The sequence below is a fragment of the Drosophila rhopaloa genome, unplaced genomic scaffold (assembly GCF_018152115.1).
Source record: "Drosophila rhopaloa isolate 14029-0021.01 unplaced genomic scaffold, ASM1815211v1 contig_167, whole genome shotgun sequence".
Lineage (NCBI taxonomy): Eukaryota > Metazoa > Arthropoda > Insecta > Diptera > Drosophilidae > Drosophila > Drosophila rhopaloa.
This window is the reverse complement of record NW_025335047.1, coordinates 5,111,016-5,124,361: the sequence shown is the minus strand read 5'-3', so window position 1 is coordinate 5,124,361 and position 13,346 is coordinate 5,111,016. Positions and strand designations below refer to the sequence as shown.

Here is a 13,346-nt window from a genome sequence, read left to right as displayed (position 1 = left end):
ATCGATGATTGTTGTCACTGCTTGACAGCGGGCGTGGGAAAGAGATGGGGATAGTGGGAAAGAGGGAGTGGGAGAGGGACGGGAGCCGAGAGCGGAGCGAACAGACAAGCAAAACGCTGGATTGTCTGCCTATATGTGTGCGTCAAGTGCAGAGAGGCGTGCCGCTGAGAGATTATTGAACGATGCACTCGAGCGGAGCAAACAAACAACAACAAGGAACATGCAACTGCAACAACAACCGGTTACCTTACCTGCACACACAAAAAAACACGCCCCTCTCGCTGAAGCGAAAGAGTGACAGGCATATTGTTTTGTCCAGATACTATACATCTGACTCCCTCTCTCCCCCGGCGAGCACTGCTTGACAGTGCGACCATCTTGTATGTGCCAGCACACTCACACACGCACCCGTAGGCAGGGCATCGGGCAAACGGGTTTTCCGCTGCGCATGTATTAGTCAAAGAGCAAGCAGCGCCAGTCTTTCCTGTTTTGCGCTCGTGTTCGTTCAGTTCGATTTCAACTGTTGACGTGTTTGCAAGCGTGTTATCGTCGTGCGTCCGCTCGTTCGTATTTTGCTATCGATTCTCGTCTCGCCGCGACAACAACAAAGAAAGCTCGAAAAACGCGTCGGCAAATTATTAAACACAGAGAGCTCAAGAAGTGTACCAAAAATACAAATCAAAAGAAAAACCACAGAAAGAAAACCCAGTAAAAACAAGCAGTGTGATCAAAACAGTGTGCTAAAAATGTAAGATCAAAATGTGTGATCAATGATCATAAAAAAACAAAAACCAAAAAGTCAAAATCAAAAGTTTTTAACGCTAGCCCCCGCGAAATTCATTATCCTTATCGAGCGATCAGCCTTTGAAGCCCATAGTACAAAAAAAAGAAAAGCAAAATGCTGACACAAGCATTCGAAAAATCTGGCACTTGCGCTTATCAATTTATTGCTATCAACTAAAGCGCGCGGAGAACGAAAAACAAAAACAAGAAGACATTTAATGAAAAGTGTTTGCTTCCCTATTTTTTTTTTTTCACTTCACTTATCGCTGCTTCTGCTGCCGATAGATAGATAAATTGATTGAGTTTTCGACTCAAAAGGCCCTGGTTATTTGCTTTTCTTCCACCTTCGGGAGGTAACAAATTATGTTGCCTTATCGCCGTTCCTTTCGTAGCGCAATTGTCAATTGAACGATAGGCATCTGGGCACCTTAAAGATACAGTCCACAAAAAACTCGGGTCCAACTTGGGTTGTATTATTAATTTTTCGAAGCCAAAAGCAAACAAAGAAAGCAAACAGAAGAGGTAGTCCAAAAAAAAAAAACTCCCGTTGATAGTAATCATTTCGAAAAGAAATCAACGAGTGCAATGCACACAGCTCGCTATACAAACATATCTGCTATCTATTGCTGATAAGCCCAAAATTCCCCAAAAATTCGGCTACCTGTCTAAATCAATATAGGAGTGTTGTCTGCGCGATATGACTCTTGGGGCTGTAAGAAACCCCACAGACAGATGCCAGTTAGCAATTCAAGCTCTTCGATAAACCTTTAAATCGCCTCCAATTGGGCCCACACATCGGCACAAATGGAACACACCTGCCCTTCAAGTATCTCAGGCGCCTCATTTTGACATCCCGCAGATACGAAATCCCCAGGATCTCTTTTGTTCCGCTGTGTGTAAACATTGTGACAATGCAATTGTTCGGACTACATGTTTATTAGGTCCCCTGGGCGGGATCTCGGTCATCAATCAACCGATGAGTGCCAAAAAATGTATTTCGGTTCACTCTTTAGTTTTGGCATTTCTCACATTTCCCAAACACTACGCAGCGAATCCAAAAGTCCAATCGTAAATCAACTCGTGGTTATCCTGTATAACTGTACCGCGCACCCATAAAGCCATAAAAACAATTGAACAAAAATGTAAAGCTCGCGATAAGGGAGAGTGAGTGATAACGCCGGCTACCGTTAAAATCTTATCAACAGCAGACACCCAACTTCAGTTGCTAAAGTTGTCGAATATTTCTTGACTTCCACAGAGAAAGAGTTGTTGAGTGTTTGAGTCTTTTGACAAAAAAAAATGCGTAGCTATTAAAAGCGAGCAGTGGAGAACTCGAGCAGCCGCATAGCCGCATAGAGGGATAGAAGCAGCCGATCCCGATCCGATCCCGATTCCTCCTGCCCCCGGTAGCACAGAAACACATTCAAAATTATACTCGAAATGGATATGACCTCAACAGCGGAGGCTGCCGCTCGCAGCTGGTATGATAGTCCGCGCTTGGGGGGCGGCGGCTCCTCCGGCGGCGGTGGCGGCGGCGGCAATGGGGGCGGCGTCTCGCCCCAGACGAACGGCCTTGGCAGCGCCGGCAGCAGCCTGGCCCATAGCCACCACAGCCTCTCCAGCGGCGCCAGTTCGGCGGGCAGCAGTGTGGGCGTGGGAGCGGCGCTGGGCGGCGGCGGCGGATCCGGACTGGACACCAGCGACATGAGCGCCTTCTACGCGCTGGAGAGCAACGGACACCACCGGCGCTACTACCCCAGCTACCATCAGCACAGTAAGTTACTCCTGAAACTAGTTACGGCAATGAACAAAGATCTCCCTTAGCAATTCAGTTGGCTTTTATTCTACCTAAATGTAATTGTATGAAATCAAGAATAAATCACATAATAGTTTAACTTTTGTTAAGAAAACTTGTGTTTCTTGCACATTTAGAACTTCAGTTTTAACACACTTTGCCAGATAATCTTTTATCACTACGGAAAAGTCCATAGCCACTTTAATGGAATTTCTCATTTTCCAACATTATATTTTAAAGTAAAAACAAACTTATATTTATTTAAATACTAAATGTAATGTGGATTCAGAAATTTTTAATTTTAATTATTGAATACACAACAAATTGGATTATCTCTTACTTAAACTTATTTTAATGTAATTTGACATTTTTAATAAGATGACTTCATCTTAACTAATCAGGTTGGGATTAAACCTTTTGAAACACAAACTTTATTTTACAATTGTATGTTAAGGAAAACAAGGACCTGTAAAAAATGTTCAAAATTTAATAATATACCAACTGAACTGTATCGAGATTTATGGAAATGTTTCAAATATATTCTTAACAAATAATGGGGAAAGAGACCTTAACCACCATTTCGATTTATGGTGTATTTAAGTAATTTCTTCCATTTTTTTTTTTTTGGTTACCCCTTGGACATTTGTTCTAATGTCATTTCTAATGCGTTTTTAATGAATGTATTTTGGCGGGGGTTGGCTGATAGTTGCCGCTCTGGTTGGTATTTTACGGAGTGCGTGGGTGTAACCGCCCCACCACCGCCCACCGCCCACAAATCGATTGCTTCGCGCCTTTTTTGTGTTGCTGAGTGAGCGTTTCCTGTTGGCCGCCATCGAAATTGGGGGAATGGGTCGATAGCAATCGCCGTTGTCCTGCCGCCAGATTGTATCCTTAGAACCTGAAATTAAGGTACCAGATAATGACTGAAACAATTGGATTGAGGCGTGAAAGAAAGGAACGAAGCAATTTAATAGTTCAATGGAAATATTTAATTGTTTAAACTGGCATTAAAACATAGATCATAGATTTAAATAAAAAAACTATAATTTATTATTAAACTTTTCATATCCATTCTTTATTTAGCTTTACAAATTTCGGCTAAATTTTATGTTCAAACTCTGAAAAACTAAATTCATGAGAACAAAACGAAAGTTACACTAATTTTCCTTGGTTTCTTACTCACTCTTTATAACTCTATTATGAGGTAGTATCTAAAGTTTTCCCTGCCAGCTGAGAATATCAACTCAAATGCTGTGTATTATTTCACTGCCCACAGTTCACATTTCTCCTAATTGTCTGAAATTTGTTCCTAGGTCAAAAAGAAAATGATCTACGCTCATTAGGGCGAGAGCCCCCAAAAAAGCGAAGCAGACGACATTATTATTTTTATATTTTTTTGCCAAAGTACCAACGCTCAGGTGTGTTTGTATGAGTGCCGAGGTTCACACGCCTCCAAAAAAAAAGCATTTCCAGTTCCGCTAAGTTAATTTTCAATTTGAGCCACCGTTGGCTCTGTTTTCAGTTTTCTGTTTTCTGGTTTCTGCTTACAGTATTCAGTTTTTAGTTTTCTGGGCTGCGACGACTGTGACTCTGCTGTCAGTTTTGACAGTTGATGCCCCAAACCCCAGCCATTTTCACTTGGCACTTAGCCTGGTCGAGCCCATTGTTGTTGCAGCTTTCGGGGGCTTTGGGTTTTTTTTTTGATACTTTTTGGGCCTTACTTCGGTTTGCATTTTGACAGTTCCACGTAAACGCAGCCGAACGAACACCCAAACGTGACATGCATCAATGCGGCGTGGTCGCTGAATTTATTTCCTGCTCCTCGAGTGTGCAAAATTTTAATTTAAAATCTGTGTGTGCCCAGTGCCCCGTGGAATGTCGCCCCGGCTAAGTGAGGCTGCAAACTGCAAAGTGATCAATCAGATCGGACGGAGCTGGTTATCCGTTCCCTTTGCATTTATGTTTAATTCATGTTATTCATATGCCGACTTTATTGATGCTTGATTTGATCCATCCAGCGATCCCCCAGTCGCCGCCGTAATTCATTCATGCACTCGCTTTTGTGGATGGGCTCCCAACTGCGGATTGGGATTCAAATCGTTTGACAGACAGTTTGTCTGGGGAGTGGAATGGAGTGAAATGGAGTCGACTGGCATTCGCATCCATAACGAACGGGGGCACCTGTGGCGAGCGTTGATTTTAAAATTCATTAGTCTGCATATGTCACATCTCGGGGCGGCTTAAATCGAGGGGCTTTTGCGAAGGGGAGCCCCCTTGTCAGTCGGCCAATTTAGTTGTCAATTATGAGTGGCCCGAGTCGGCCGACTTTACTCGCTGTCATTAGTGGCAAATTAAGCAACTAGGGCGGCATCACTTTTTTGGCTTAGACGTCGTAGCCAATGCAATTTTAATGGCCAACACACACACACACACACTCTCGAGAGGGCTCACATGTTGGCTCGGAAATTTTTATGATAGCCCCGGCCATAAAAACCAACGACAACAAATGTGAAATTTAAATTTCAAAAGCAAACATGCCGAAAATTTTGGCAATAACTTTTGTCTGCCCCGTGACTCGAGTTTCTGTGTATATGTTTATCTGGGCTTTTGTTTATTTTTCTACATTTTTTCATCTTGACTCCGCTTTTTTCACAAACATTTTCGATGAAAAATATACACACACAAACTGTTGTTTTGGTCTCTTTTTTTTTGTTTTGGTATTTTACTATTTGTCTTAGCCATGATTATACACTTGGGACAAAAGGGGTATTAAGGTGATGCAAATAAAGAAGGTATTTGGTTTTTATTTATTTAAATGTTTTGTCAGGAATTTGAGATAAATATTTTAATATCTGAAGTCCATTAAGATAATCTGATTTTAATTACTACTTAAACACCCTTTGTTAAATGCATTTTGTAAAGATTGATAAATATTATTTTGTATAAAAAATATAGCACATTAAATTTTATTGTCACCTTATTTTAACAGCTTATCTTAACTGTAGTATTGGAATTTATAGGTAACTATATCAAATTAGAGCATATAAAATTCGTTAAGTCATTTGAGGTTTTTCATTTTTTGCTGTTTCTTGTCTCCGACGGCTGTTAAAGCTCGAGCATAAAATTTATTTTTAATTACCCCAGCCAAGCGTTCGAATATTTTTGCCTGCAATTCGAACTGCCCGAATATATAGCCATTGCACTCGCACTTCTCGAGAGAGAGATAGAGATATAGATGCCCCGATAGAGATAGCGATATCTGTGGTCCAAGTTTTTGACAATATTTGTGTGTGTCGTGAATTTTCATTTGTTGTTGGCAACTTTTTCGGGCTTATCGACTGGTTAGAATCGGGCAAATGAAAAGTTTTTGCCGGCCGCCCGTTTGTGCGGCTTCTGTTCATAATTTCGTTGGCCCAAAGTTCCCACAGCCACTTAACGCAAATGTCACGCACAGTGGGCAGTGCACTCACAAAGGATATCAAATGCGATGCGGGCCCATTGAGCCCGGACTTTTGTTCCTCTTTTTTGCAGTAGTCAGTAGTCACAAAAAAGGCTCAGCTCAACTCAGCTAAACTCAACTCAAAACTAGCCTGCTACCAGGTGTTGCACTTGAAGCGCTGGCAACTCATAAATTTGTTTCATGTGGCCAGGCCCGAAAGCGCATAAGCTGAGTTTTCCGAGAAACGGCTTGGGCTTTTGTGGGGCTGGGCCGTAATAGTTGTTGTAATTTACCGACTGCAACCACGAGGCCTATGGGATATATGGCTTATAGAGCGAATAGCGTGCCTGGCCAGAATCTCGGCGGCAAATCTTAATCCCGGTGCGCAGGTTTTCAGCGAATTGTGTGCGAGTGGATGGCCTATAAAAGTGAGTTATGGTATTGCAATTGAACAGCTGGGCCACCGCTGCGTATGATTGATGTGCAGTTTTTGGGTGGCTCCCCCACTTTCCCCCAATTTCCCTACTGCCCTTCTCTATTTAATTCGCCTTGATTAAAGTGTCTTGCCAAATCATGCCACATTAATTATGACCCAAATTCCAGGAAGCATTCCTTACATCGTACGATCCATTGAGCGGCAAAGTTGAAGCGCTGTTTTTCGTTATATTGCTCGTTGCATTGACAGTGGCCGGTCATTCATTCCACCGCACATGTTGCTGCTGTGCTGGATATATTGCTGCTGTGCTGCTGCTGTGTTGCTGTTGTATTGTTGTTGCTGCTGCTGCTGCTGGCGCGATGTTTTAATTAGTCGTGGCACAGCAAACTGTCTTTGCTTAATTAAATGACATAATTATAAGAATGTGCTGGGGCAAGCTGAACCCAGCCTACGCCAAAATGCCACATGCAACACGTGATGTTGCTGTCGTTGACATTGCCTTGCGATGCTTCAATTAATTTGCACTCCAGCAACAGTTGTTGTTGTTGCTGTTGCTCTCTGGCTGTTTTGCATGCCGCAGAGCCAAAGGTGCCGCCACATTGTCCATTGTCCGTTGCAGCAGCAACAGCAACAGCAGCAGCAACAGCAACATTCCCATTGGCAACACGTTTCGCATTCTAATTTGACGTTCGCCGGACTGCGGCTAGTTTGCCTAGTGTGAACAGCTGTCCTTCAATCACTATCAATGTCGCCTGATGTTGCTATGTTGCCGTTGCTGTGTTGCTGTGTTGCTGTATTGCCGTGATGCCGTGATGCCGTGTTGCTGTTGCATCAATCTGGCCAAGATGGCGACTGCCAGTTGTGCTCCTTTAAAGCTCGCCGCCTGCTTCTGGCGAACTGGGCCGGAAGTCTTTGCTGCCGAGAAGCCTGGGCCTGTCATTTGTCAGCCGCGATTTCCAGGAACACTACAATATATGTATATACATGCGATATATACATCTCGAGAAATACGAATATGGTTATGTATGCCTTGTGATGTGGCATCATCAATAAGCCGACTACCGGGCCTCGTTATTAATTTGTTAAATCAAAAAGCAGCTACACGTCGATTTATATCAGCAGGCGAGACAAAAGCTTACGCACGGCAGCAACATGTTGCTGTTGCTGCTGTTGTTGTGATTTGTCTAACACAGCGAGCGGTCAGTTGGCCATACAAAGAGCCCGGCCAGCAGCATTCATTAATTTTGCAGCAGCAACAGGAGTTGCAGATGCACACGCCAGCAGCAACATGTTGCCGGTACGCCGGGCTCTTCGAGCTCCCTCGGCACGATTTGTGAATGCAATTACAATATTGAATATTAGCGCATTGTTGCTGCCCCCGCTGTCAATGCAGCAGCAACAGCGGCAGCAACAGCAACAGCAGCAACTGCAACAACGACAGCGGCAACATTTGTGTGCTGCTGCTGATAAATTGTGGCTAATACATTTGTGCAGCCGTGTTTGGCTTGTGGTCCCATTGCAGTGTCAAGTTTACAAATGACTTTTGCGACATTTGCCTGTGCCGATCTTTAGCGCTGATCTCGGTGGATAACCAAATCAAACCCGAAAGCCGAATGCCGGGTCTTATTAATCAGACAGCGAGTCATTGTACTCCCCGGCAAATTGCTTCCTAGAAAGGCAAGTTTAACTATCGATATAGAACAATCTTACCGAGAACTCCAGCATCGGACCACCTGTAATGGGGCACTAACAAATGACGCCCCTCTAATTAACATTTGTCAATGTTTGCCAGCTCCGATGAGCAGTCGAAATTTGTGCGGCAAACCAGTTTTGCGATCGCCAAAAAAAATACAAATGCCAATAAAAAGAACTCTGCAGAACATTCAGTGGTTCCTGTGGGTCGGATCACAGAAATATGTGTCGCAAGAGACGCCGCCAAAAATTTGTTGGCAAAGCGCGTGCAGCATTCAAGATCCCAAGGAGCAACATCACGATTTTCGCTTCGTTTGCAGCCTTTTTTGGGGGGCACCGAAATACTGTTTAGCATAATTTTCAGCCGGGGCATCCTCTCATCGCCCATCGCCATCGCCATCATCTTTTGTTGGCGGCGCGTGTGTTTAATAAAATATTTTATTAATATGCGAATATGCCAGCAGTGGACACAGCAGCAACAGCAGCAAAACTTGGATACAAGAGTCCCAGAGTCGAGGTCGCATCAATTGAATTTCTTAAGCTCTTGGGCTTATGAATTTATGCAACGTTTTGGCCGCTACAGTTGCGCTTTTTTCACTTTTTTTTCCGCTTTTTCGACCCATTGTCTTTGTCTGGCCTGGTCCGGCCCTTTGTTGTGATAAATGTCAACGCGTTCTTATTTATGACATGTGAAGCAGCGCCCGCTGGTGGTCCAATCCCGGCCAGAGAAAATCGCCGGGAACAACAGCCAACTTGTCAGCGAGGAACTGCAAAACACTTCGCGCGATCACTTCAAACGCAGCCTTTGAGTGACCAAATTTGGTTTTGTCATATAAAAACTTGTCAATTTTAATGATTTCGCTGACGCTTCGAACTGTCATAAGTGCGCCCGCAGGTATTTCTTTGGATTCAGGACTCACATTGGTGCATCCTTTTCGGGGTGTCCGCTCATTAGCCGAAAGCCGGCGAAAAAGCCCAACTGTCAAGCTGACTTTTTGACTGACTGTTGGACTGACTGGATGACTGACAGGCTGGCGTTGCATTTGCATAAGTTGCAGTTAAAGTTGGCATTGCGTGGCCAGGATTCCAGTTCAATGCACGCGCCTTTTTGTGCCGCTGCAGCCGCATTATTAGCATTTTTTGTACTTTTTTTTCTTCTCCCATTTGGTTCACCCACCACCAACTCGGCAAATGGCCACAAAAATAGCGCACTTCAGACCCAGCCCAACTCCCATTGCCGCGCTGGTTGTTGTCAACGTGTTTTCCCATTTTCCTGCCCGGTTTTTGTGGCAACCACATTGTGGCACGTATGCAAAAGCTGGGGCCAGGCCACGTAATTCACACGTTGGCCCAAACAAGCTGGTTAACTGGTTAGCTCTCATTGTTTTCATATTTGGGAGAGAAACTGCCGTCTCGGCGCAGCAGCTCTGCCCTGGTAAAACGTCAATTATAAAGCAATTAATAACCCAGAGAATTCCTCAAAGCAACAAAATATTTATGTATTTTCCAGGGCGGTGCGTTGTGCAACGGCATAACTTACAAGACGACGCTGCTGCTCCAGCTACTTGAGTTATTAAACGCATTATCATAAATACAATTGACAACTTATGACTAATGATAAGCTGGCATGCAACGCTGATCCAGGGGGCCTGCAAATAAAGTGTTAATAATATAGATGGCAGCGGCAGTGCAGTTTGCGCTTAATAATGCAGCCTGCCTCTGTCAGTCACTCACTCGGCCATTCCGTCAGTCAGTCAGTTAGTCATTCAGTTAGTCAGTCAGTCTGCCAGTTAGCCAGTCCTTCGGGCACTCTTCCAGTCATTCAGTCAGTCACTAGGAGTCACGCAACTGCAGAAAGCAAAGAAATAATTAAAACAAACAAGCGCGCAAAATGCTAAGCAGTCGAGAGACCCAAGTTTCAGCTTCAATTTCAGCTTCAACTTTAGCTACTGTTGGAGGTGCACCGAGAAAAATAGTTCAGCACACTGTACAAAAATGTTTGCAATACTTTGCCTTCATTTTTAGTTCAAGAATTAACTAGCAGACATATCGAAATATAAAGTGTATTTGTCCAAGTTTTGACCTATTTTCTAAAGGCTTGCAAAAAAGTTCACAAATCACTATAAAAGTTTTTATCTTATGATGGTAAAACTTAAGCTTTATAAACAATAATTTAGCTAACATATTTGATAGAATTTGATTTAAATTTTCTGTTTTTACATAGGGTATTAGTTAAATTAGGAAATATGTTTTAAGACTCCTTTTTGGTATCACTTTTTCATGAAAAGTCATCTAAAGAAGTGGTTTATTTTCCCTGTGCACATCTATAACTATCAAGGTGTCTTCGAGCGGCTAAAACTGACCTACCTGCTGAGCTCTCGATCTCGCTGGCGGTGGTGGCTCAAACTGGAATCCGTTATAGTTTATGGCCCGTTGCTGGTTGCCGCTTGTTGTTGCTGTTGTTGCTGTTGTTGCTGTTTCTGCTGCTGCTGCCACCGCTGCATGCTTAAACAATTTCCAATTTTGGAGCAGGTGTAACAGCGAGCCGCCGAGAGACACTTGACCGCATTTTGGAGCCACGCGCCTACAACAGCAACATCACATCAAATCGCCCGTTCGAGCAGGTGAAAAGAAAAGTCCTTGTTCCTTGAGGGTAGCTCTGGCTATAAATTAAGCCACCGCCTGCAGACGTTGTGCCATGGAGGGGTCAGGAAGGATTCCCTCGTCCTCGTCCTCGTCCTTTCGCATGATTGATTGTTGGCCCTCGCTGGCAGGAAGCAGCTGAATCAGCTGAATCAACTGAATCAACTGAATCAACTCGGGTGAATCCACTAATCGACCAGCACTGACATCTCACATAAGTTCCTTGGAAAACGGTTAAAGAGTCTCGTTTCACTCATTTGCGGATTTGATTTCCATCGATTGATAACAGCGCCCAGCATCTCGCACCCCTAATCCAATCCTTTTGCCTCGATGGTGTGAATTTAATTTACCAGAGCGAGAGAAAGAGCTGAAAATCCTTTTTTGGCCTTATCAAGATGGGTTTCGCCACCCTGCTTTTGCTTTTGCTATGCTTTGCTTTGTTTGTCCTTTTACATTGAAATTCAAATGATGCGAGCTGGTCGAGATGGCCGAGAAATGATAACTTGGCCGGCAGCTGATGCATTTTACTAATTGAAGCCATTTCATCTCTGGTTTTTTTTTACGGAGTCCCGGTTGCAGGGGACTTCACCTGTTTGACTGTCATCTTCAAATGTCCAACACGTCCGGCTAAGTGCACACAGAAACCGGCCTACGTATGTATATACCTATATATATAGCCGTACTTGTACATTAATTATGTCATTCACGTCGTCGTCAAGCGTCAGCTTCGATTGCAATTAAAAGGCGCTTTAAGCCGGGTTTTTGGATTCTGTTTTCGGTTGTTTGGGCCTGGCTTAGATGGACAGGCGCTGAGAGCGTTGAGCGCTGTCAAACGCTTTTAAAACGCCATAGAAATGTCCAAGTTAACAGAGAGCCAGGAGAACTGGCTAAAAGAGAGCGGCGGCTTTTAGTGCTTTGATCTGTCAGTTTGAAGAAATCAAGCGCAGGCCAAAAGCTTCAAAATGTTGTTTCTTAACCGCTTTTGTTGTTGCTGTGTAGAACGTGTCAGCCTGGCTTGCCTTTTTTTTTTTTTGGTTTTTGTTTACTTTATTTTTTTTACTTTATTTTTTTTTGGCCTGGAGACGAGCAAGGGCAGCGTTTTTCCACCAGCACGAGCTTTGCATACCGCCAGCAACAACAATAACAAAACCATCAGCAGCAGCAAAAAAATGTCGTTCTTTTTGTTTCAAGTTTGCAACTTTAATTGCTGTGTACTCAGCTTGATTTATTAGCGAATTGTTTTATACGACCAGCAGCAGCTAAGAAAAAAAACGAGTAAAAAAACGAGTAAAAAAGTGAGTCATATATATACATACATCGGGATTAACATTAACAGCCCGTTGATATCGCCAACACCATCGGCTGGCAAATTGAAAGTTTCGCCATGCCAATTAAAGAACGCATCGGACATTGATTTGGCAACGGGCTGAAAGATGCAACCGTCCGACTATATAATTTAGCATGACCAATGGTATTATTTCCCCCGATCCCAGTAAATTACATATACCCGATCCGATGACGACTTCATATATATGGGGGATCTTTTCAGTGGTTTTGTCGTTGGCGCAAAAGTGTGAAGTCTGCACGGCAGATCGTGAAAAGCAATAACCACATTTGATTGAGGCATTGCACTGGGAAAAGTCTTCCCAAGCTGTGATCCCGATCCCTGTTGCAGGTTCTCCAGTGGTGGAGGCTCCTGCTTCTGATGCTGCTGCAGCAGCTAATTTCTATAATCAGGCACACGTACATATAATATCGCCACTAAAGCACTGTTATTAGGATAATCAAATGGATATTATCGCAGCCAGCGATCCGGTCAAAGCAGCGATCCCAACGATCCATCGATCGTGTTTGGCTTTTTCTATTTACTGGCGGCTGAATACTCTTATTTTAGTTTGAAAAATGATTGCTCTTCTTGGAAAAATAATCGGAAATGAAGATTGAGTAGTTAAAACAGGGATTAAGTGCCATAATATTCAATAATATGTGCCTTAAAATTTATGCTATTCTATAGTAGTTGGTTCTTGTGTCCATTTATTGCATAATTGAGTGTTGGAAACCAACGTACAATAATGTTAGTAATTAAATAAGCAGAATTTAGTAATTTAATATCATGCTAAATAAAAAGCAGAAAATATAGTTAACTAACTTAGATAATCTTTAGGATTATACATCTCTTAATGGGTTGCCTTAGAGTATTTCAAATTCTACTAAACATCCTCTAGTCAAAGTCCCCTCTACACTATTCCTTTCTGACTCTTGTCTTGATTTGGCCTAATCCATCTCGGCGTGCAATGAACTGACCTACTGTTGGCCAACCAGCTTCAACTGCTGTTTCTCCTGTTGATGTTGCTGCCGTAGCTGTTGCTGCTGCTGCTGTTGCTGCTGCTGCTGCATAATCAAAAATAATTTCACATACAAACAAGCCCCGAGGGCCAGCGACTTGCGACTCTTTGGGGAGCTGCAGCCAATATTAATGATAATAATAAGAATAAGTGCGCCCCAAACAATTGCAACGTGCCTGCCCCCTTTGGTAATACCCCGAACCCAGTCCCGAT

The 13,346-nt window shown here is 43.3% G+C and overlaps 1 protein-coding gene across 1 annotated transcript in view; it reads left to right on the top strand.

Annotated features, from left to right (window-relative positions):
- The first annotated feature begins 494 nt into the window (after nucleotides 1–494).
- LOC108045924 (GATA-binding factor C) overlaps nucleotides 495–13,346 on the top strand; it is a 35,922-nt gene continuing 23,070 nt past the window's right edge. Inside the window, 2 exon segments of the mRNA XM_017125415.2 lie at nucleotides 495–748; nucleotides 2,042–2,557. Coding sequence (XP_016980904.2) covers nucleotides 2,224–2,557 — 334 coding nt within the window. The 5' untranslated portion in view covers nucleotides 495–748; nucleotides 2,042–2,223.